The sequence below is a fragment of the Narcine bancroftii genome, chromosome 14, assembly GCF_036971445.1.
Source record: "Narcine bancroftii isolate sNarBan1 chromosome 14, sNarBan1.hap1, whole genome shotgun sequence".
Taxonomy (NCBI): domain Eukaryota; kingdom Metazoa; phylum Chordata; class Chondrichthyes; order Torpediniformes; family Narcinidae; genus Narcine; species Narcine bancroftii.
In genome coordinates this window covers 62650925-62672544 of record NC_091482.1, presented here as the reverse complement: position 1 = coordinate 62672544, position 21620 = coordinate 62650925, and the positions used below count along the sequence as shown (strand labels likewise).

General features: G+C 41.2%; 1 protein-coding gene across 4 annotated transcripts in view; it reads left to right on the top strand.

The window, feature by feature from the left end:
* spg11 (SPG11 vesicle trafficking associated, spatacsin) overlaps nt 1-21620 on the top strand; it is a 127965-nt gene continuing 106345 nt past the window's right edge. For all 4 annotated transcript variants that reach the window (XR_011348460.1, XM_069910158.1, XM_069910160.1 and 1 more), the window contains exons 1-8: nt 1-356; nt 1013-1197; nt 3298-3525; nt 6272-6470; nt 9130-9270; nt 11876-12297; nt 16129-16274; nt 21195-21330. Coding sequence is in view for 3 of the 4 variants with exons in the window: in XM_069910158.1 (XP_069766259.1) it covers nt 16-356; nt 1013-1197; nt 3298-3525; nt 6272-6470; nt 9130-9270; nt 11876-12297; nt 16129-16274; nt 21195-21330 (1798 nt within the window). In the remaining variant the exon portion in view is untranslated. The remainder of the gene's footprint in view (nt 357-1012; nt 1198-3297; nt 3526-6271; nt 6471-9129; nt 9271-11875; nt 12298-16128; nt 16275-21194; nt 21331-21620) is intronic.

Genomic DNA, 21620 nt, shown 5'->3' with positions numbered 1-21620 from the left:
CTGATTGGCTGCCTGATGAGGGCGTCTCCGAGTCTGCGATGTGGAGAGGTTAACGTGGCTGTCAATCATCCGGAAACCCGGTTGGGCTGCGCAAGCCTGGGGGAGGACGGTTGCGGCCTGGTGGTCACCATGAAGCCGGGCGCCAAGGTGGTGGAAGTGTTGCTGGACGCCGCGCCGGATTGGAGGGAGGCGAGAGGCCTTTGGCGGCCCCGAGCCGTCGGCGGATACCAGGCGCTGTGCGGGCTGTGGCGACCGGGTGAAGGGCACAGCAGCGGCCTGTACTTCGCCGCCCTGTGCAAGGACGCCGGCCGCTTCTGCCGCAGGACCGTGGCCGCCCGGGCCGGGGAGTTCGCCGAGTGAGTCGGACCCGGGGGGGCCCCGCGGCCTTCTGGGAATTGTAGTGCGTTTGGGGGGTCACGTGACCTCCCCATGTCAGTTCATTGGCTGAGCGTCCATGGGCTCGATGGGCTGAATGGCAGGACTCCTATCCCGCAGACCCCCACCCCGCAGCTTCCATTCCACCCTCCAAAATGCTGTGAACTTGATCAGAGATGTCCCTGGCATCTGGGAGGCAACGTACCGTCCGGGATCCTCAATCTCGTGCATCAAACCTCCTAACCGACGAATCCCCAGCTCTCCTTTTCTTCCCCCTTCCCTTCTGAGACCATATCCAGCGTCTCTGCCCAAGATGTGACCGCCACGTTCCTCCTCTTTCAGTAACGGTCCCGAGTTGTCTTCGGTGGTCCACAGACAGGAAGCGGCAGATCGACTCCCACTGCGTTAAACCCACTTCACCCGTTGGTAGGGAAGCCAGTCGCTAGCACTGAAAATTTCCCTCGGAATCTGACCAAAATTTTTTTTGCAGTTGTCACAGGATGTCCCAATTTCTGTACTCAGTGCCCTGACTGATGAGGGCAGATGTGCCTTCGTCACCCTTTCTGCCGGTGTTGCCACTTTGCTGTCCCACACGTGATGTATTTTTTCTGCCTGACATGTTTTTTTTGTTTGACAGTTTTGTTTGGGAATCAACAGAGAATGTGCGGACCTCGTCTAACACGGGACGACTTCTTGCTCTCAGTAGCCACAACGACCTGGGGATCTACAAGTTCTGTGTCCAGGATGGCATCTGTGACGTTACCAACACTCACGGTTGTAGTGAAGAGGCACTAAAGAAGTTGGTTGTAAACAAAAACCTGAGTGAGTGATGCTTCACCATCTGTTAAAGAAATTGGCACTGATCTAGATAGTGTTAGGCAGTAGCAGTGTGGTGTATGGACTAAAACATCATTAACTAAACAAGTTTTCCAATTATAGTTCAGTTCTGTCTGCAATTCTTTATTGGCTTACATGTATACACTGTACATTTTTTCTGCATTACCAATAAGTGGTAATTCTGCCTTGCCCGCAGAAAGAGGAATCTCAGCATTGTATGTGATGTATGTACTCTGACAATAAATTTGAAAGAAGGGTTGATAACCTGAGAGATTAAGAGACACAGCCAGATAGCCATCGTCTCCTCTGTCATTCAGTGAGATCCTTTTAAATTTAATTTTAAATTCAGATATACAGCACGGTAACAGGCCCTTGCGGCCCACAAACCCGTGCTGTCCAATTACACCCAATTGATCTACACCTCCAGAAGGTTTTAAATGGTGGGAGGAAACTGGAGCACTTGGAGGAAACCCACGTAGACACAGGGAGAACGTACAAACTCCTTGTAGACAGCGCTGGATTCGAACCTGGGTCACTTGCACTGTAACTGTGTTGCACTAAACTCTATGCTAACCATGCTGCCCTGGCCATGCACTCGATTTCACTTATCCATCTGTCCCCGATAACCCTTGATTAATTTTTCAAAATCTATCTGTCTCTGAATTCAATACATTTAATCAGTTGGCCTCTACTGTTTGATTGAGAATGCCTCCGATTCACTACTTTCTTGGAGAGGCAGTTCGTCCCTGACTGTGTCTAAAATCTACCCCCCTGAGTCTTGTGACCACGTTTTCTGCTTCTATATCCAGAGAATAAATTTCCTGTGGGGAAACTACATCCAAAGGTGTTTTTCTGACAGGAAATTTGAGGGCTGTCCAGAAAGAGTTAGTGGTTCACTGAATTACTGAAATTTGGCAGAATGCCTCATCTCTAGATCTACAACCCTGACCGAGCCTGGTTGGCTGTTGGAGAGCCCTTCCCAGTCAGATCCTTCGATCAGTTGGGGCCTTGATGACAGTGCACACTGTCCTTGAGATGGCTGCAGGTTTTGGTCAGATGATCATCAACTTAGGGCCTGCGTTACTTGCCAGGAAGGTCAGGAAAGAGGTGGAATTGTGCTTGTCGCTGTTTTTCCCTTCGCGGGGAGACACACTGAGACAATCATAACTGCTGTTGAAGCATCATCAATTGAGTGAAGGACATGGTTGGGTTTGCAGAATACTTGTTGGACTTGCATTGGAATGACATGTCTGTCAGCTAATGCTGTTGAGAAGCACATTCCAAAGTGCAGAAGAAAATGTTGAAAAATGCACAGTGTGGACATCAATAGATCACTCCCAATCCCTAACCTTGCATGACAATTTCTTTTCTGGTATTTCATAAAATTCATTAAAAAATCCAAATAAACCAGTTCTCTTGTATCTCTTATTATCAGAAGTTGTAGAATTGTCAAGCACTATTTATTTTAAATAATGAGAATGAGGGGTGATCTCATTGAAACATTTCAAATGTTGAAAGGCATGGGCAGAGTTGATGTAAAAAGGTGTGAGAGTCTGGGTCAAGAGGGCACAAATTCAGGATCAAAGGGCGTTCATTTAGAATAGAGATGCGTAGGAATTTCTTCAGCCAGAGGGTGGTGAACCTGTGGAATTTGTTGCCACAGGCAGTTGTGGAGGCCAGGTCATAATTAGACAGAGATTGATAGGTTCTTGATTAGTCAGGTCATTGAAGGTTATGGGGAGAAGGCTGGCGAGTTGGGCTGAGTGGGAAAATGGTTTAAATGCTGGGGAAGACGATGGGCTGAATAGACTTTCTTCTATTTCTTATGGTGCCATTTCATCATATTTTTAACTATAGATTTTAACATCTTTCACACCTGAGTTTGGGTTAATCAGCTTTTTTCTCTCGTTCTTTTTTGGTCAAAAATTACTGGTTTAATTGAACATTTCTAATCAGGTTTAATATTTTTTCCTTTTTTGTATACAGTCACAGTGACCATATCAAAATTCATAAAATGTACTTTGGAAAAGTCTTGCCAATTCTTTTGAAGTTATATGATTAAAAAGTAATTTTTTTAATTTCCAGGTCTACCATCATCTTTTACCTTGAAGATTCTGTTATTTAAAAGTAGTACATCCTTCATACTGCTTGACAACTGCACACTGCTTCATCTGTCTTGGTTGGAAGGTGCTACAGAAGCAGATATTGTCGATGCCTTTAAACTTTGTCTGCCTCCCAAGGCCTCGGAGAGAATAACCGATAGCAAGATTTGCCAAGGGATGCTTTTCCTATTGGACAGTGCAGGCTGGATTTGTATCCTTTCTAGTTTTGAACACCAATATAAAACACTGGAGAAACAACAATAGTATTTTTGAAGTTCTAATTTATGAAATGCAATTCCTCTTTCATCAAAGGGAAGGAGCACTTTGTGACTGCACTTGGATACAATTCTCTTGGTCCACTGATTACGAACTCCTCTCCAGGACCCACTGATCAGGGACTCTTCCCCGTTACCCTTGATGCCCTGGGTCCACTGATCAGGGACTGCTCCGCTGGGTCCACTGATCAGGAACTGCTTCAACATCACAAAAGGACTTGTCTGCACCATTGGAAGTCACTTTTTTAAAAATTTTGAATACTGTGAATATTTATTATTTCTATTGTGTGTATTTTCTTAATTAAGTTTACTTTTTTTTAAAACAAGTTCCTGTTCATTGCAACAAGTAAGAATTTTGGTGCGTATGCTGTACAATGTTTATGGCAATTATAACATTAGATATTGCATAGACATTGAGAAGTTGTTGAAAGCCCTTTATACGCTAAAAAATCCACATTATTGCACATCTCTGGAAGCTGGCTTGCTTGTTCATACAGAACAGAAAAAAGCCAGGTTGGTGACTCCTTTTACACAGCAAGCCAGCTTCCTGAAACAGAAGAGACGTCGATGCCCCACTCTACCTCTGACACTACCTACCTTGGCAGATTGAAGCCAGGTAAGATCCTCCCATTCTGTCTTCACACAGCGAGGTGAAGCACTCGAAAGGTGGATAATACCCAGATTTAATAGTCTGCGTAAAAGATTCAATGATAAAATTTCAAAATCTAGCAGGGTGATTTTTAAAAATGTATGGGAAAGCTTTATTCATGTCTATTTTTCAACTGCACTCACCAAGTGCAGTGCACCTTTTTATTTTCTCCCAGGTGCCCTCATTGAATCAGGATATTAACGTTCCACAGAACTGGTTTAACATGTATTTATCATGACATGATCAGTGAAACAATTCTTTTTACTTACTGCACATTCAGATAGAATGTGTCTTGAGTATTCCTGCTTTCACCTTAGTGAAGAGTGCGTTTTAAAAAAAAAAAAATCTTTTTAAAATTAAAGCTGTTATGGAATTCAAATGGGATAGCTATAAAATCACTCTCCACCAATAATAATATGATCTATGATGCTCTATTTATCTTTATTCACACTCGTTTCAAAGACGTGTGCTGATTGCTGGTTTAAAAAGATTAATGACTGCCTCAAAATTTCTGACTTATTAGGTTTATTTTTCTTCATTGCTTTCTGACAGTCGTGAAAGATAGTTCTGTTTGCTCATCTTTACGAGTCTTTCTCAATTCGCCTCCTCCTACACTCTCTATCCATTTCAATAATATATTACTTGCAAGGTTAATTGTTAGATGAGGAGCTTATTGCCTGCAATCCAATTATGTGGTTTATGAATTGAAAGAAACTATCTAAAATACATAGATGATTTAATTAGTTATAGAAGAGAGCCAATGCAACATATGCATTTAATGTAACACTAAAGTCAAAAGAAAGAGAAACAGAATGACATAAATATTTTACTTTGATAATTATTAAAGAATACCCTGTCTTTTTGTGGTATCATGATTTTTTTCACAATATAGGAGCACAAGTAGACCCATTGAGTCTGCTCCACCGTTCTGATCATGAGCTGATCCACCGCTGATCCACCGCCCCCCTCCCCAGCCTTTTTCCCGTTACCCTCGATCCCCTGACTCATCAAATACCTGTCAATCTCTGCCTTAAACACACCTAACTACCTTGCTTCCACAGCCGCCTGGAGTGACAAGTTCCACAAATTCACGAGATTCTGGCTAAAGAAATTTTTCCGCATCTCTGTTTTAAATTGACGTCCTTTTATCCTGAAGTTGTGCCCTCTTGTCCTAGACTCCCCGACCATGGGAAACCTCTTTGCCACATCTTCACTGTCCAGGCCTTTCAGCATTCGAAATGTCTCCATGAGGTCCTCCCCATCCTGTATTCTGAGTACAGTCCAAGGCTCAACAAATGTTCCTCATGTGCTAACCCGTTCTATGCTAACCCATTTTATGATAGTATTGCCTTAGTTTTCTCAAAAGAGAAAAACAAAATTTATTCTGCTCAGAATATTCAAATATGATTCACAAACTGCTGTGAATATTAAAAATGTAAAAAATCATCCAGCAAAATTGTTTGAAGTAGCAGCTGTGATTTTTAATTTGCTGGGGATCGCGCTGACATGGGACAAGGTCAGGTTTGAGTGGTTTGAAAGTCGATCATGTATTGTGGGATTGGAGTTGTGTGTTGACCATTCCATGAGTGAGTCGGTCCCTTCTGTGAACCAGCTGGATTTTTACAACTGAGATTTTTATGACAAAATTTTTTGTGGCAGCTAAATCCTCCAGATTTACTCAATCTGAGCACAGTACCTGAATTTCCAGCTTGAAGCCATGACTGGATTTGGTGCCAGTAAATCTGTGTGAAACGCAAAAGTCTGCAGAAGCTGTGATTTCAATAAAAATGCATCAAAATGCTGGCGGAACTCAGCCAGTCATGCAATAACCCTTAGGAGATAGATATATTGTCGACATTTCAGGCCTGAGCCCTTTTCTTTGCTTATTCCTTGAAGAAGGGCTCAGGCCCAAAATGTTGGCAATATATCTATCTCCTATGGACGGCGCAAAACTGGCTGAGTTCCTCAAGGATTTCAATGTGTTTTTATTGCTAGTAAATCTGTTATAAACTTCCTTAATAACATTTTTTAAGATATCTGTGATCCTGAGGATGGCAAACAGCTTGGATATGTTAATCTTTCCCTCTGTCAAGTTGGAGTATTTGAAGATGCCAGTGATACCTGTGACTTGACCTGTCTGAGCAAACTTGGATTGTCACCTGACTTGGATGTTGCTGTGGCTGTGAATAGTTTTAACTGCGCTATATACGTCAGCTTGAATGATTTTTTCAGGTAAACTTTGCTTTTACTGTAAAGCAAAAATGTTCAGTATTTCCATTGCTAATTATGAATTGCTTTAGGACATAGAACACAACAGCACTGTACGGGCCCCTTCAGCCCTCAGTTTTGTGCTGACCTGTATATTCCTTAAAAAAAGTACTTAACCCTCTATTTACTTCCATCCATATCCCTGTCAAAGAGTCTCTTAAATGGCCCTTATGTTTCAGCCTCCACCACCATCCCTGGCAAGGAATTCCAGGCATCCTCAATTCTCTGCACAAAAAAACTTGCCCCTGATGTCTCCCCTAAACTTCCCTCCCATCACTTTGTACAAATGTCCTCTCGTGTTTGCTATTCCCACCTTGGGAAACCGGTGCTGACTGTCCACCCTATCTATGCCTCTCATAACCTTGTAGACTTCTACTAAGTCTCTTCCCATCTTTCTCCGCTCCAAAATGAAAAGTCCCAGCTCTGTTAACCTTGCCTCATAAGACTTGTTTTCCAATCCAGGTAACATCCTGGTAAATCTCCTCTGCACCCTCTCCACAGCTTCCACATCCTTCCTATGATGAGGTGACCTGAACTGAACACAATACTCCAAGTGTGGCCTCACCAGAGATCTGTAGAGTTGCAACATGACCTCTCGACTCTTGAACTCATTCTCCCTGTTAATGAAGCCCAGCGTCCCATAGGCCTTCTTAACTATCCAATCAACCTGTGCGGCAACCTTGAGGGTTGCATGGATTTGGACCCCAAGGTCCCTCTGTTCATCCATACTCTTAAGTAACCGACCATTAACCCTGTATTCAGCCTTCTGTTTTTTTTTCCAAAATGCATCACCTCACACTTATCCTGCTTTTTTTTTTGAAGACTTTATTTAAAATTTTATAACATGAACACAATAAAGAATTACATTTAAAGAAAAATAGAAAAAAAAATTAAAAAAGGTATGATTACAATATTACATCAGAAAACTACACAAAATAACCCCCCCCCCCGTTAATTGTAACACAATATTAATAGTCTAACACACTTATCCTGCTTGAACTCTGTCTGCCAATTCTCTGCCCAACTCTGCATCCTGTCTATATCCTCTTGTAACCTTCAACAGCCTTCAGCTCCATCCATAACTCCTCCAACCTTTGTATCGCCTGCTTTAGTTATGAGCAGAACGAGAAATTCAGCTAAATAAGAAATTAGGTGGCACAGTTAGCTTAGTGGCTCGGGCAACTCAATTTGTACCTTCTCCCCGTGTCTCCATGTGTTTTCTCCCACCTTTTGAAATCATATTGGGTGTAAGTGGGCGGCACAGGCTCGTGGGCCAAAAGGGCCCGTTATTGTGCTGTACGTCTAAATATAAATATACAGGAGAATTCATTTAAATCCCTTCCTCCTTCTTAAGATGGAATGGGATTATTTCAATCATGCCAATTAGAGCCCCGTGTCAACAGCTGTCTTTTCCAATTTTTCTTCACCTGGAGCAACGTTGACATTACTAGAATTCTTCTAGTGTTACTTTTGTCATCAGTAGATCAAAAATGGAAGCCTATCCATTGTTTTAAATTTAAAAATTCATCCCAAATTCAACCTTCAGTCCTCCATATATAAAATGGTCACATGTTACTAAATAATAGTGGTCCTAACTCCAGTGACCTGGGTCCCAGCCAGACCTCTGCTGGTCCCTGGTTAAAGTTTGAATTTCTCCCTGTGACCGTGTGTGATTCCTCCATGTGCTCCAGTTTCCTTCCACATCTCAAAGACGTGGTGGTGGCTCATTAATTATTACTGCAGGTTCCAGTTCAGGTGGGTAGTAGGTGAATTCGGATGAACATGTGGATGAGGGTAAGTTACAAGTAAATAAATGGGTACATTTATTAGAGTGCACTGTCATAAATCTGAGGGGTCAAATGGTCTCCGATGCGATAAGGAAAGTATGTTGTGTGCTCTATAGTTTTGTTTTGACTGCTTGTTGTGGCTACTTGGAATGAGCACGTACTAAATGTTCCAGTTATCTTCTTGGAACTCTTCAAAATCTGGCTGAGATCCAGAACCTCTGCTTAATTGTAGTTTAATGGAGCAGATTTATTTCAATCGAAAGATTTTGTCTTCATAGTCTTTGCAAGCATAAAGCAGGTTTTTGAGTTGCAGATGGAACGAATGATCTTGATTTCTTATACTAACTACCAATTATAATCAGATATGTTTTAGATAAGGTTGAGAGGTAGGCGGGGGTGAGGGCGGCGCTGAAGGCTTCCTGATCATGTTGAAGATTTGGATTGCCGATGAATCGAATAGGAGTCCGTACAGCTGTAGAGGCAGCAGGAGTGCTGGAGATGAATCCATGGACACTCACTAAGGAACATTCTTTTGCTTCACTTTTTCCTATTGTGAAGGGCACCAAGCTCAGCAAATCTTTGTGTTTCACGTAGTACATTACATTTTTAATGTATTCTTACATGACAATAAAAGGAACCTTTTAGTAATGGTTGGTATAGTGACTTCTGTGGGCTTTCATGGGGTTAGAATAATAGATGGTAATTTTTAAGCCACACTGACTGAGGGCAGTGTCAAAGGTCCACATGATTAAAAGGACTGTTTTGCATCTTGAGGCATTTCAGTTAAAATCCAGAATGTCAAGGTGAAATTTTACATTGTGTTATCTGTCTTGCAGAGAGCACCCTGATCACTTGCAACAAACCAGCAAAGGCTCTGATAATGATTCGTTGAGAGCAGCCCCTGGCATCGATGAAGACGATCTTGCCAGTTCTAGGTATAGCAATAAAGTGCTCAATTTTCCATTTCAAGTAGATAGGTAAGGCTCAAAACTATCAAATTTGATGGCATTTAAAATGAATTTGTGTGAAATGAAATTAATTATACTTGTGATAAATGCATATTTTGAAATAATTGGCCAAAAATCAAAGAGAAAATTCAGAACTTTTATATTGCCCTCTACAACCTGATAAATAGTTTGAAGGGCAGAGGAAGCAGATTCATTAGGAAATTTCGAAAGAAATTGGTTAAATACTTGAACAGCAGAAATGTGCAGGCCTGTGGAGAAAGACCTGGAAAGTGAATTGGTAAGCTTTGTCGTGGCTAGAACCTATGCAATGGGCTGAAAAGCCTCTGCTCTATCATTTTATGTTGGATGTTTGCTAATTTCAAAATTTAGGTGCTGGGTTTTGTACAATACAGTTATAAATGTTCTAGAACAGATGTTGACAAACCTTTATTCCATATCACTTCTGAAACTTGCTGATAGATATTGGTATCAGCAAACTTTAAATATTTTAATCCTTTAAATGCCATTCAGAGTCATCTGTGCAAGCCCTCCTCCTGCCCCCTCCTCAACCACCAGCCTCAATATCCTGTAATCCTCTCTCAGACACAACACTCCATTAATGGTCAATATCCATTTTCTTGCAAATCTATTATGTATTTGTCGACTGAAAATTACCCTCAGGATAGGTGGCTGTTGGGAAGATCAAGCAGGGTATTAATTAGCATGTGAGGGATATTTGGTTGATGTTATTGCACCATGAGCCGGCGTGGGTCAGTCGGCTGAATGGTAGTTTCCTGAGTCATTAGGTAAGTAAACAAGTTGGTGACGTTTCTATGTAGGTGCTTGGTGGTAGAAGTCATGGGTTTGAGCAGTGTTGTCAAGAATAAGGAGAAAATTCGAATATTTCAATCTTATTTCTTAACCAATATGTTATTTTTTTTTAATGGAATACATTTATTCATTTAAATTTGGTAGTTTCTTCCTTTTAATTTGGTTATGTATTCCATTAATATTTAAAGACATATAGTTCAGCGTAGCCCTTTTATATTTTGTTTATCTTCTCTTTCCGTTTTTCCATCATTACCTTTCCTCCTTTTCCATCTCTGTTTTCTTATTTTCAACTCTTTATAAGACAACATTCCTACAACATCTAACATTTTCCTTATTCTCCTATTTCTATCTTATTTATCCCCAATCTCCCCTTCCCCTCCTGAGTTGTCCTTTATCCCTTGTCGGACAACCACATCTCCCCTCTCCATTTGGATTTGCGAATCCACTCGCAAGCGTCAACTGATTTTGCAGTGACCGCTATTTCCCCCCACCCCGCCTCCCCCAGAAAAGATTCCACTTTTCATATGTCACAAAGGTCACTCTTTTAATTCCCTCCTTATTCTCTCTATTCCATTACCTTCCCTTATTAATTCTTGTCTATACTATCTATATTTTCCTCTAAGTACAGATACATTCATGTATGCTCATTGTCTCTATTCACTCTTATACCTCTTTACCCGCATACATATCAATCGTGATCATAGGAGCCTTACATTAAATACAATAGCGAAAACCTACCGGGGACAAACAGTACCTAAGTTGATGGAAGGAGAAGGAAAGAAAAGAATGGACTCAGTAGAATTTCTGGTGTAATTTTGTTGAATGACAACATTGTCTGACTGGCTTAATGCAACCTAGATTGTATACCTAAAATGGATGAGAGGGGGGGGGGTGGGGGGGTGGTTTGGGAGGAAAGGGGGGGGGGGGAGAAAAAGTCACTGTATATGTGTGAAAAAGAAATAGTGTATATCATGGCTAATGTGATTTATGGTGTGAAAAATAAAAAAATTAAAAAAAAAACAATCAGGGACTCAGTTAAAGACCCTTACCTTTGCACCTTATTTATATATTGCACAGTCAGTTTGTTGACATTTATTTGTTTATATGTGTACATTGAATACAGGTTTATTTTCCCACTGCTAATAAGTAATAATTTTGCCTGGCCCACGGGAAAAAGAATCTCAGGGTTGTATATGATGTCATGTATGTATTCTGACAATAAATCTGAAATCAGAATCTGAAGTACCAAGGTAAAAAAAAAAGAATAAGGAGAAAATGACACTGTGTATATTCAAGCGGGAAAGGTTTATGTGTATTTTGGTCAATATGGTTCATCGTGTGAAAAATAAAAAAAAAAATAAAAAAAAATAAGCTAGATGAGTAACTGGAATGCACTTAGTGAAAAGCACACACTGATCTGGAAGATTAAGGCACATGGTATCCATGTGGTACCAATCCTTGGTAGTTGTGGAGGTGGTGGTGGGGGGGGGGAAATTGCCTTATTATTGTGCTGTATGTCTAAAATTCTGTGGATAGTGGTGATGGCTACTATTCTTGGTTGGTAGAGTAAGCTTTTTACAGTTTTTCCAAATAAATTATATTTGAGGTTTTTCACTTTCTGAGCCAGTGCAAAACAGAGATGTATATTAATACTTATGGCTTTGTAGAAATGTTCCAGTGTTTCACAGGAACATTACAAAACATTAAATGATCAATTCGCAGTTTATACCAATCAACTTGTTGTTTTCATGGTTTAATTATTGGGCGTAATTAATTTATCGTTGAAATAATTTGTTTGATAAAGGTCCTGGACAGCACGACTGAGAGCCTTCTACAATAAGACTAAAGTACCTTTGGCAGAAGACTTCCTGACAAGCTCTTCCACTCCCTGGCATCATTATGTGCCCGTTAGGAACTCGAAGGTTCCACACTGTCAGATCAGTTCTCCTAAAGCTGGCACTTATGGACGGACAGAGGAAATAAGTAGCTTAGAAAGTAAATGGCACAGAATCTTGCAACTCCAGGGGCTCAAGGAATCCATGCATGTAGAGACCGTGTCTGTTTCTGGATTCAGTGTTGTATTCACCCTTGTGGCACCTGATTCTGGAGCATTGACCATATTATTTTGGGACTTGGAAACGCAGGAAATGACATACCATCACATTGACGGCCATTCTAAACCAGTGGATGGAGGTGGCAATGACGACTTGTGCTTGTTTCTCACAGGTAAACATTTAATATTTTTAAATAAATATTTATGCAGCTATTTTAAAAATTTCTATCAGATTGGTATTCAAGCAATTGTGTTAATTCACTCCTTCGAGTTTCTTCAAAATTGATAGAAAACAGCAGCCGTACCAGCCGCCCACTTAGAGAGCCATGAAATTTGTGCTGCTTTTTGTGAGGGAGATTGCAGGGAGGGGAAATCGGAGCACAAACCAGTCCTCATTGAGGGCTCAGCGGTGGAGATGGTAAAGAACCAAATTCCTGTGTGTCAACATCTCTGAAGATCTATCCTGGGGCCATCGTGTCAATGAGCACAAAGAAGGCATGCCATAGGCTATATTTCATGAGGAGTTTGAGGTTTGGAATGTCACCAAAGACTCTTGCAAATTTCTCCAGGTGTACTATGAAGAGCATTCTGACTGGTTGAATCACTGTCTGGTATGGAGGTGCCAGTGCACAAGACAGAAAGAGGCTATAGAAGGTTGTAAACTAGGCCAGCGCCATCATGGGCATTAGTCTTCATTCCATTAAAGACATTTTAAGCGGCAGGGTCTCAAGAAAGCAGCCTCTTTAATCAAGGTTCCTCACCACTCAATCCTTGCCCTCTTCTCATTGCTACCATCAGGAAGGAAGTACAGGAGACTGAAGAGACACACCCAACGGTACAGAAACAGTTCCTTCTCCTCCTCCATCAGATTTCTGAATAGACAACCTATAATAATCACCACTTTTGGACGTTATTTATCATTTAAATCTTGTATTTGTAGAACTGTAATTTATAGCAATTTTGCACTTGTAAAGTTCTGCTGCCCAACATTTCGTGGCACATGTTCATGACCATAAAGCTGATTCTGATTTGGAATGGAGGTGTAAAGGAGATGGTAATATTACTCACTGGCCAAGACGTTTCTCTGGATTGAACATGTGGCAAACAGCTGGAATTTCAATTTAGCATAATTGGCTAAAGGATGCTCAATCTTTAAAATCCTTATCCCATTAAGGGTTGCACGCACGGTAGATCTAGTCTGGATCAATGAGCAGGAAGCAGAATATTTAATAATGAGACAAGGCCCACTAAAGGCAGGATCTGAACTGTACTGTGAGTTGAGAATAAAATTGTCCAGGGATTATTTTGGGATTTGTATTCATAGAACACTATAGCACAGAAACAGGCCAATTTGGCCTTTCTAGTCTGTGCCAAACCATTTTTTTTGTTTAGTCCCACTGACCTGCACCCAGTCCATATAATGTAGAAACAGAGGTGGGGAGACCCAGGTGGGGAAGGGGAGACCCAGGTGGGGAAGGGGAGACCCAGGTGGGGAAGGGGAGACCCAGGTGGGGAAGGGGAGACCCAGGTGGGGAAGGGGAGACCCAGGTGGGGAAGGGGAGACCCAGGTGGGGAAGGGGAGACCCAGGTGGGGAAGGGGAGACCCAGGTGGGGAAGGGGAGACCCAGGTGGGGAAGGGGAGACCCAGGTGGGGAAGGGGAGACCCAGGTGGGGAAGGGGAGACCCAGGTGGGGAAGGGGAGACCCAGGTGGGGAAGGGGAGACCCAGGTGGGGAAGGGGAGACCCAGGTGGGGAAGGGGAGACCCAGGTGGGGAAGGGGAGACCCAGGTGGGGAAGGGGAGACCCAGGTGGGGAAGGGGAGACCCAGGTGGGGAAGGGGAGACCCAGGTGGGGAAGGGGAGACCCAGGTGGGGAAGGGGAGACCCAGGTGGGGAAGGGGAGACCCAGGTGGGGAAGGGGAGACCCAGGTGGGGAAGGGGAGACCCAGGTGGGGAAGGGGAGACCCAGGTGGGGAAGGGGAGACCCAGGTGGGGAAGGGGAGACCCAGGTGGGGAAGGGGAGACCCAGGTGGGGAAGGGGAGACCCAGGTGGGGAAGGAAGTTACTTAGCCTGTCATACCTGCTTAGGGATCTTGAATGAACTGGGCTTTCCTTTGCCGTTCTGAAACATCCTCTTTGTTGTGCCCTAGAAGCATGGGCTGTTTCTCGTGTGGGAATTTTGGAAGTTTGTGATTGGGAGGAAGGGGAAGATTGATCATAAATACAAGTTTGTCCAGAAATATCCAAGGAAAATTGAAAATGTTGGAAGTACTCAACATTGGTGGGGAAAGAAACAATTAACTTTTCAGGTTGATTATGAGATTTTATTATATATAGATGAACTGAAATTTTTAGTTGATACACCAACAAAAATGTATAAATTGAATTGCTGTCATGTGCCGTAATACAGAAAAAGAGAGAACATGTATAAATATAAATAAATTAATATTCAAAAGGATAAGTAAATATGCAGTTAGTGCAAAAAATTGTAATGTATCAATACTGTAGACCGGTCTTTCGGTAGTTTTGTAGCTTGAACTGAACACACAAGTCCCAAATAATTAAAGGCTAATATGGTAACCAATGAGAGCTACATGTTTTCAAAAGCAAAGTCTGCCGACACCGTGGTTGAAGTAAAAACACAATGTTGGAGAAACTCAGCAGGTCCTTTACGGGGCAAAGTTAAAGATACGCAACCAGTGCTCATCATTCATGATGAAGGGCTCAAGCCTGAAATGGTAAATTGAAAATTAGACATGCAGCGTGGAAACCGGGCCTTTTGGCCCACAGGTCTGTTCTGCTCAATTACACCCAATTGACCTACAACCCCAGGTACGTATTGAAAGGTAGGAGGAAACAGGGAGAACCTGCCAACTCCTGACACATGATGTGGGATTTGAACCCTTGTCCCAATTGTTGGCACTGTAACGGTGTTGTGCTAACCATGGCGCTAACTGTGCAGTCATTGAGAGTACATAATGTTGGTTATGTATCTTAATCTTTGCTCTATAAAGTACACTATTTGACATGCTGAGTTTCTCCAGCATTGTGTTTTAATTTTTAATTTCAAAAGCGGATAGTTCCCAAATGGATTTGACAGAATAATGACTGTTAAACATGTATGTGGATTGCACTGTTCTGCTTCTCATTGTGCACCACGCATCTGGATCTTGCGCTTAACTATGCCCAAATGTTGTCTCACCAATTGAGATCTGGTGTTGCCACACCAGCTACCCATTCATCAGCACCTTTTCTTTCTTTTTCAATCTTTTTATTATTATTATAATTTATAAACACATACAGTTCAAAGAGATATAAAAAATACATAGTAAGTAATGAATTAATACAGAGATATTAAACAATAATATTACAGAATAAAAATATATCATAAAAATTTTTTTTTAGATCAGTTTAGGGTGTGAACTATCTCTAAAAAAAAAGATATAATTAATAACAATATATGAAAAAAGAGAAAAAAGAAAAACCCCAAAAAAAGAAAAAAAAACAAATCTGAATTAAAAAAAACTTTAAAAAAAACCTACAGATATAGCTAAACCACGCCGATCACTCCGATCTCATCTTACAGCCCTGTTTAGCCATTGGATTATCAATTTGTTTATATAATTTAGTAAGAGTAAAAGGGAGAGCAGCTCCCAAAATAGAGCTAATTGAAAAATTTTGTATCGGTTTAATTTCTAAATTTACCCATTGGGGATTTAGAGATAATTCTGAATAATTCAACCAATACCTTAAGTAACTAATATTAATTGCCCAGTAATAAATTCTAAAGTTGGGTAATGCCAGCCCTCCCTCTAGTTTAGGTTTCGAAGCACCTTTTCGAAGGTTGTGATGTAGTACTGTACAGTATCAAATTATTGTATGGGAAGTGTACACAGTTTTCAATTTGCAAATGAAATGTTATAAAATAACTAAAATAAATGAACAAAGCCTTCATTAATTGTGGTACTAGCATTCACTTTTATATTTCAAATTTAATTTGCCTAGACGCTGGCCTTTTCATGGCGGTATTTGGTTACTCGCAAGAAGACCTTTTGAATTGTTTAATGATTTATGGGAAAGCCGGCATTGTTGACTCATTGTGCCATCTCAATAATTGGAATCGTTGCTCAATTCCCATTCATGCATTAGAGGTAAGGATTGGGGAGATGGAAGACTTAATAATTAAAAGCATGTATTAATGTCGTGTTAAATTTTAATATTGGGTTTGATGTGTGCAAATTTAATAACTGCACCTTTATTTCAAGATTCTTGGATTGTCATGTAATATTACACAAAATTGCATTTAGTCTGCCATAAGGCAGATTAAGATTCGCCATCAGTAGGAATTACAATCCGAGAAAGCGGATCAAAAGAGAATCCCGTCAGAGGCACTGAATGTCCTTGGATTTGCCTCCAGCATCACCACAGCCTCCACAGGTGCACGGACGTCAGTCTGAACCATCGGCCACCTGAGCCCCAGATACAAACCAGTGGTAAGGTAGTAAAATGTTTCTTTCAGGCGAATTGCCAGATTGTGATGCCAAACGTGGAGCAAATGTGATTGTGAGAAGAGTGAGGTGAGTAACAGGATAGGAGAAAGGAAGGAGGGTTTTACCGGAGCTCAGCAATACAGAGGATATTGTTATAGGGTCTGCATCCCTTTCATCCGTTTTGGCTGTTCTATGATTTAACATTCTTTTTATGAGAATGATTTTGTCCCAGCAGTGTAAATAAATAAAGAAAAGCCTGAGAGGTGAGAGGTTGCTCAACATTTGGCCGAAGGTCTCCTTACTCGTAGCAGAGTCACCATGCCCTTCTTTATGACTGCACACATTGTTACTGAACTAACAATCGAGAGATTAGAATACCACTCCCACCATTTCAAGAGGAATGCAATACGAGAGGAGGGATGTGATGTGGAAGCTTTATCAGGTGCTGGCAAGACCTCACTGGAAGTATTGTGAGCAGTTTTGAGCTCCTCATTTAAGAAAGGATGTGGTGACGTTGGAGAGGGTTCAGAGGAGATTCACATGGATGAATCTGCGAATGAAAGGGTTATCATAGGAGGAGTATTTGACCGCTCTTGGCCTGTACTTGTTAGAATTTAGGAGAATGAAGAGGGATCTCATTGAAACATTTCAAATGTTGAAAGGCTGGGACAGAGTAGATGTGGAAAGGTTGTGTCTCTTGGAGGGAGACTCCAGGACAAAAGGGCACAATGTAGGATTGTAGGGCATCTGCTTAGAACAGAGATGCAGAGGAATATCTTTAGGCACAGGGTGATAAATCTGTGGAATTTATTGCCACGGGGAGTTGTGGAGGCCAGAGTTATTGGGTATATATAAGGGAGAGATTGATAGGTTCTTGATTAGTCAGGGCATCAAACGTTATGGGGAGAAGGCCGGGCAGCGGGGCTGAGTGGAAAATGGATCAGCTCATGATTGAATGTAGAGTAGACTTGATGGGCTGAATGGCCTATTTCTGCTCTTATGTCTTATGGTCTTATTACTGCTCTGGAATTAGTGACATGATCGTTATACCTGTTGATTACGTTGAAAGAAATTGCATGTGAAAATTGAGCACTTTGTTAACTGGCTATGTCTGCCAGCACTGCTTTATGTTCTTTTGATTAAATTTCTTTTGCTGGATTGTCATGAACTTGCCGAGTGACATGCTGATCTATATCCTTGACATGGACTTGCACCAAACTAATTACATCCCTTCCTCTCAAAGTTTGTCTGTTGATCAGAACTTTTCATGCTGGGAATTGACGAGTGTGGCACCATGGTTATTAATTCTCTTTTTGCAATATTTTTCCCTGAGACAAAATTGTCTGGAAACAGTAGAGTACATTGTAACTGAGCCAAAATGAGTAAAGTTATGAATCTCCTTGGAAATATTTATCTAACCTGCACGGTGATATTAATGTGCTTTGTTTGGTAAAGTTCTCCCACATTTACAGGAAGTCATATAATTTACAGCAGGGGGCTTTAGACACTCTGCGAAGCCATTTCTGGTGACCTCTCATCTCCAGTTTCAGAAAGGAATATGATATCTGTATCCTCATAATTTCTTACAGCCATGATGTTTTGGTCCTTTTCTGTACTGTTGGATTTCTGCAACATCTACATCAGAATAGATTTTAACCAAACATTTTTGCACGTATTTTATGTGTTAGGAATAATCTCCTTATCATGACTTCAACTGGCATCTGGTAGATTGTGAGTTTCTCTGACCTTGGTCTGGTTCAGTGCTGCTGTCAAACTGGAATAGTAGTGTTTGGCTTGGAGGAATATTCATCGATGGTGGGGAAAAATAATAAAGGGCATTTTTATATAAAATTACAAATGCATCCTGGCATTTTAATTTTTAATTTTACTTTACATAATAAAAATGAAATGCTTAAATACTTGAAATTCATTAGTGTTTTGCATAAGAAATAGAAGCAGGAATCGGCCATCTGACCAGACAAACCTGGTCTACCATTCAGTAAGATCATGGCTGATCTGGCCGTAGACTCAGCTCTACCTACCACCTTTTCCCCATAATCCTTAATTCCCCCAATATGCAAAAGTAGAGGCGGCCGCTACTTCTCCATTCCCTGCTCTCGGGGAGAGGCAGTTCCTCCTCATCTGTTTTAAATTTGCAAGTCTTGATTGTAAAATAATCTTGCAATCCCAGTTTGAAAACTCAGAACCTGGCCTGTGGACATTTATACTTCCTACACTGCCAACAGAGCTATGAATGTGTGATGGAATGTCCTTCTCAATTGTTTCCACTGCTTAAAGATTAGAGAAGGTGGAGTTCAACAACTATAATTGTCATCTTATTTAAAAAAAGTGGGTGGGGGGGGCAAAGGAGATTGAGGGAGTTTGACCCCAATATATCGGGCAAGCCAATCAATATTTGTGGGAGATTAGGAAAGGACAAATGATCATTATTCAGGGACCAACTTGAAAGAGACATTTCAGACAGGAGCTAAGGTATTTTAAACCCTTTGGAAGGTTAGTTTAAGAACAAAACCAGGAACAGGCCCTTTGGCATGGAGACTTCTCTGCCACACATTAAAATCATGGCCCATCTTCAAACTCAATGCCTTGTTCTTGGCATTATCACCATAAGCTTTGATTTCCTTAATATCCAGAAAGTCTGATTTCTGTTTGAATAGATACAACATCCAAATCTCCAGGGTAAACAATTCCAATGATTCACCAGGCTTTCCACTAAGAATTTTTTCCTTATCTGAACCACAAGTTTTGAGTCTGTGCCCCCTAATTTTAGACTACTTAGCCAGGGGTAACATATTCCTGCATTCACCCTATTGAGCCCTGTGAGAATTTTCTGAATTTCATTTAAACTCCACAGCCCTAGTTAATTCAATCTCTCCTTCTATCACAAACCAACTCACCCTATAAAATTCCCTATAAAACAAATCCATCCTTTCTTTCAGACGAGAAGACCAAAATGTATAAAATGCACCATGTGGCATCTCACCAAGGCGCTATATGGTTGCAGGAAGACTTCACTCAAGAACACAGATTCTGTTTCAGTGAGACCACCTGCCAGGGAGCTTGTTTTAATTACCATTAAAATATAACTGACCACTTATTGTTTAAATAAAAATATGAAGTCTTATGGGATCCTGAATTTTCATCAGTAAGTGGAAGAGTGCAGAGGAATGTGTTTCTGTGCTTGACTGGGCTCAGAAGAGGGGATAAGCCCAAGGGATATGTCATCTGTCCAGGTGATTGCAGGAGTGCTGAATAGGGCTGCCATATTTATTTCTCGGATGGAAACTGAAGAACAGGAAATGAATGCTAAACCCAAGATATTTAAATCTATAAATAAAATGTATTGAAGAAAAAATGTACATTTGAAGGAGATCAGGAAGTTCTTAACCAAGAACGTATGGGAAAGAAAAAATTGACGCACGAAACACTGCCATTCTTTATTTTTAACAGAGGAAGGATGTTTTGTATTGAGTAAAAGTTAAGGGATAACCAAAGTTTAAAGTTTAGATTTATTATCAGAGTACATACACGCCATCACATACAATATTGAGATTCTTTTTTCTATGGGCCAGGCAGAATTTCTACTTATCGTTAATGCAAAAAAAAACCCACTCCAGATAAGATACATAAACAAAAGAGAGAAATGTAAACAAAGAATGAATTTTAAACAAACTTTGCAATACAGAAAAAAATACTCAGTAATGAATAAATAATGTGCAAAATAAGAGTCTTTAAATGAGTCTCTGATTGAGTCGTTGAGGAGTCTGATGGTGGAGGGGAGCAGCTGTTCCTGAACCTGGTGGTGCGAGTCTTGTGACATTTATACCTTTTTCCTGATGGCAGCAGTGAGATCAGAGCATGTCTTGGGTGGTGATAATTGCTGCTGCTCTCCGACAGCAACATTCCCTGTAGATTTTCTTGATGGTGGGGAGAGTTTTACCTGCGATGTACTGGGCTGTGTCCACTACCTTTTACAGAGCTTTCCACTCAAAGATATTGATGCCCCCTACCAGGCCGTGATGCAGCCACTCAACACACTTTCCACTACACATCTGTGAAAGTCTGTTGAGGTTTTCGGGGTCATACCAAGCCCCCGCCAAAGTAGAGGCACTGACATGCTCTCTTCATGATGACATAAGTGTGTTCAGTCCAGGAAAGGTCCTCCAAAAAAGTGACTCCCAGGAATTTAAGTTTACTTACCATCTTTCCCTCACCCCCCCCCCCCCCCCCCATGATCACTGGATCATACACCTCTGGTTTTCCCCTCCTGAAGCCCACAATCCGATCCTTGGGTTTGGTGACATTGAGTGTGAGGTTGTTGTTAGTACCTCTGTGGAACAAGTGTGGAAATTTGAAGCAATATCAATAAAGTCGAGCTATATAATTGATGACAAGGGAAAGAGGTGCAAGGGTTCGGTTATGGGTATCATCTATCAGATGAAACCCAGTGACCTTGTTTGATGAGAGGCCCATCAGGAGGTGCCAGCCTGTGATTAATGAGTGATGATTAACAGCTTGTTAGAGGCAAAGAAATAATTGGTTGCACTTTCATATCCTAAGGCTGGAATTGAGAACAGGCAGCTGGACACAGTGGATTTTTACTTGAAGAGCAAAGAAAATCTATTTTCTGCCCCAGTTGTATTTTTAAAGCAAGAAAATCCTGGAGCTGTACTGACATCTAAAGCACAATTCAAAAGTAAGTAACTTGTAATAAAATGTAATCTCTTCATTGTGAGTCGGTGGAGTATTTACTGGATGTTTAATACATGTCACAACATTCAAAAAAAGAATCCATTTAAAGTCGTGCAGTCCTACAGCACAGTAACAGGCCCTTCATCCCCACTTGTCCATGCTGGCCAAGTTGTCTACCAATGATATTTCCAGTTGCCTGTACATGGCCAATATCTCTCAAAGACATTCCAATCAATGAGGCTGTCCACATGTCAGAATCAGAATTTATTGCCACAAAATTAGCTGTTTTGCAGG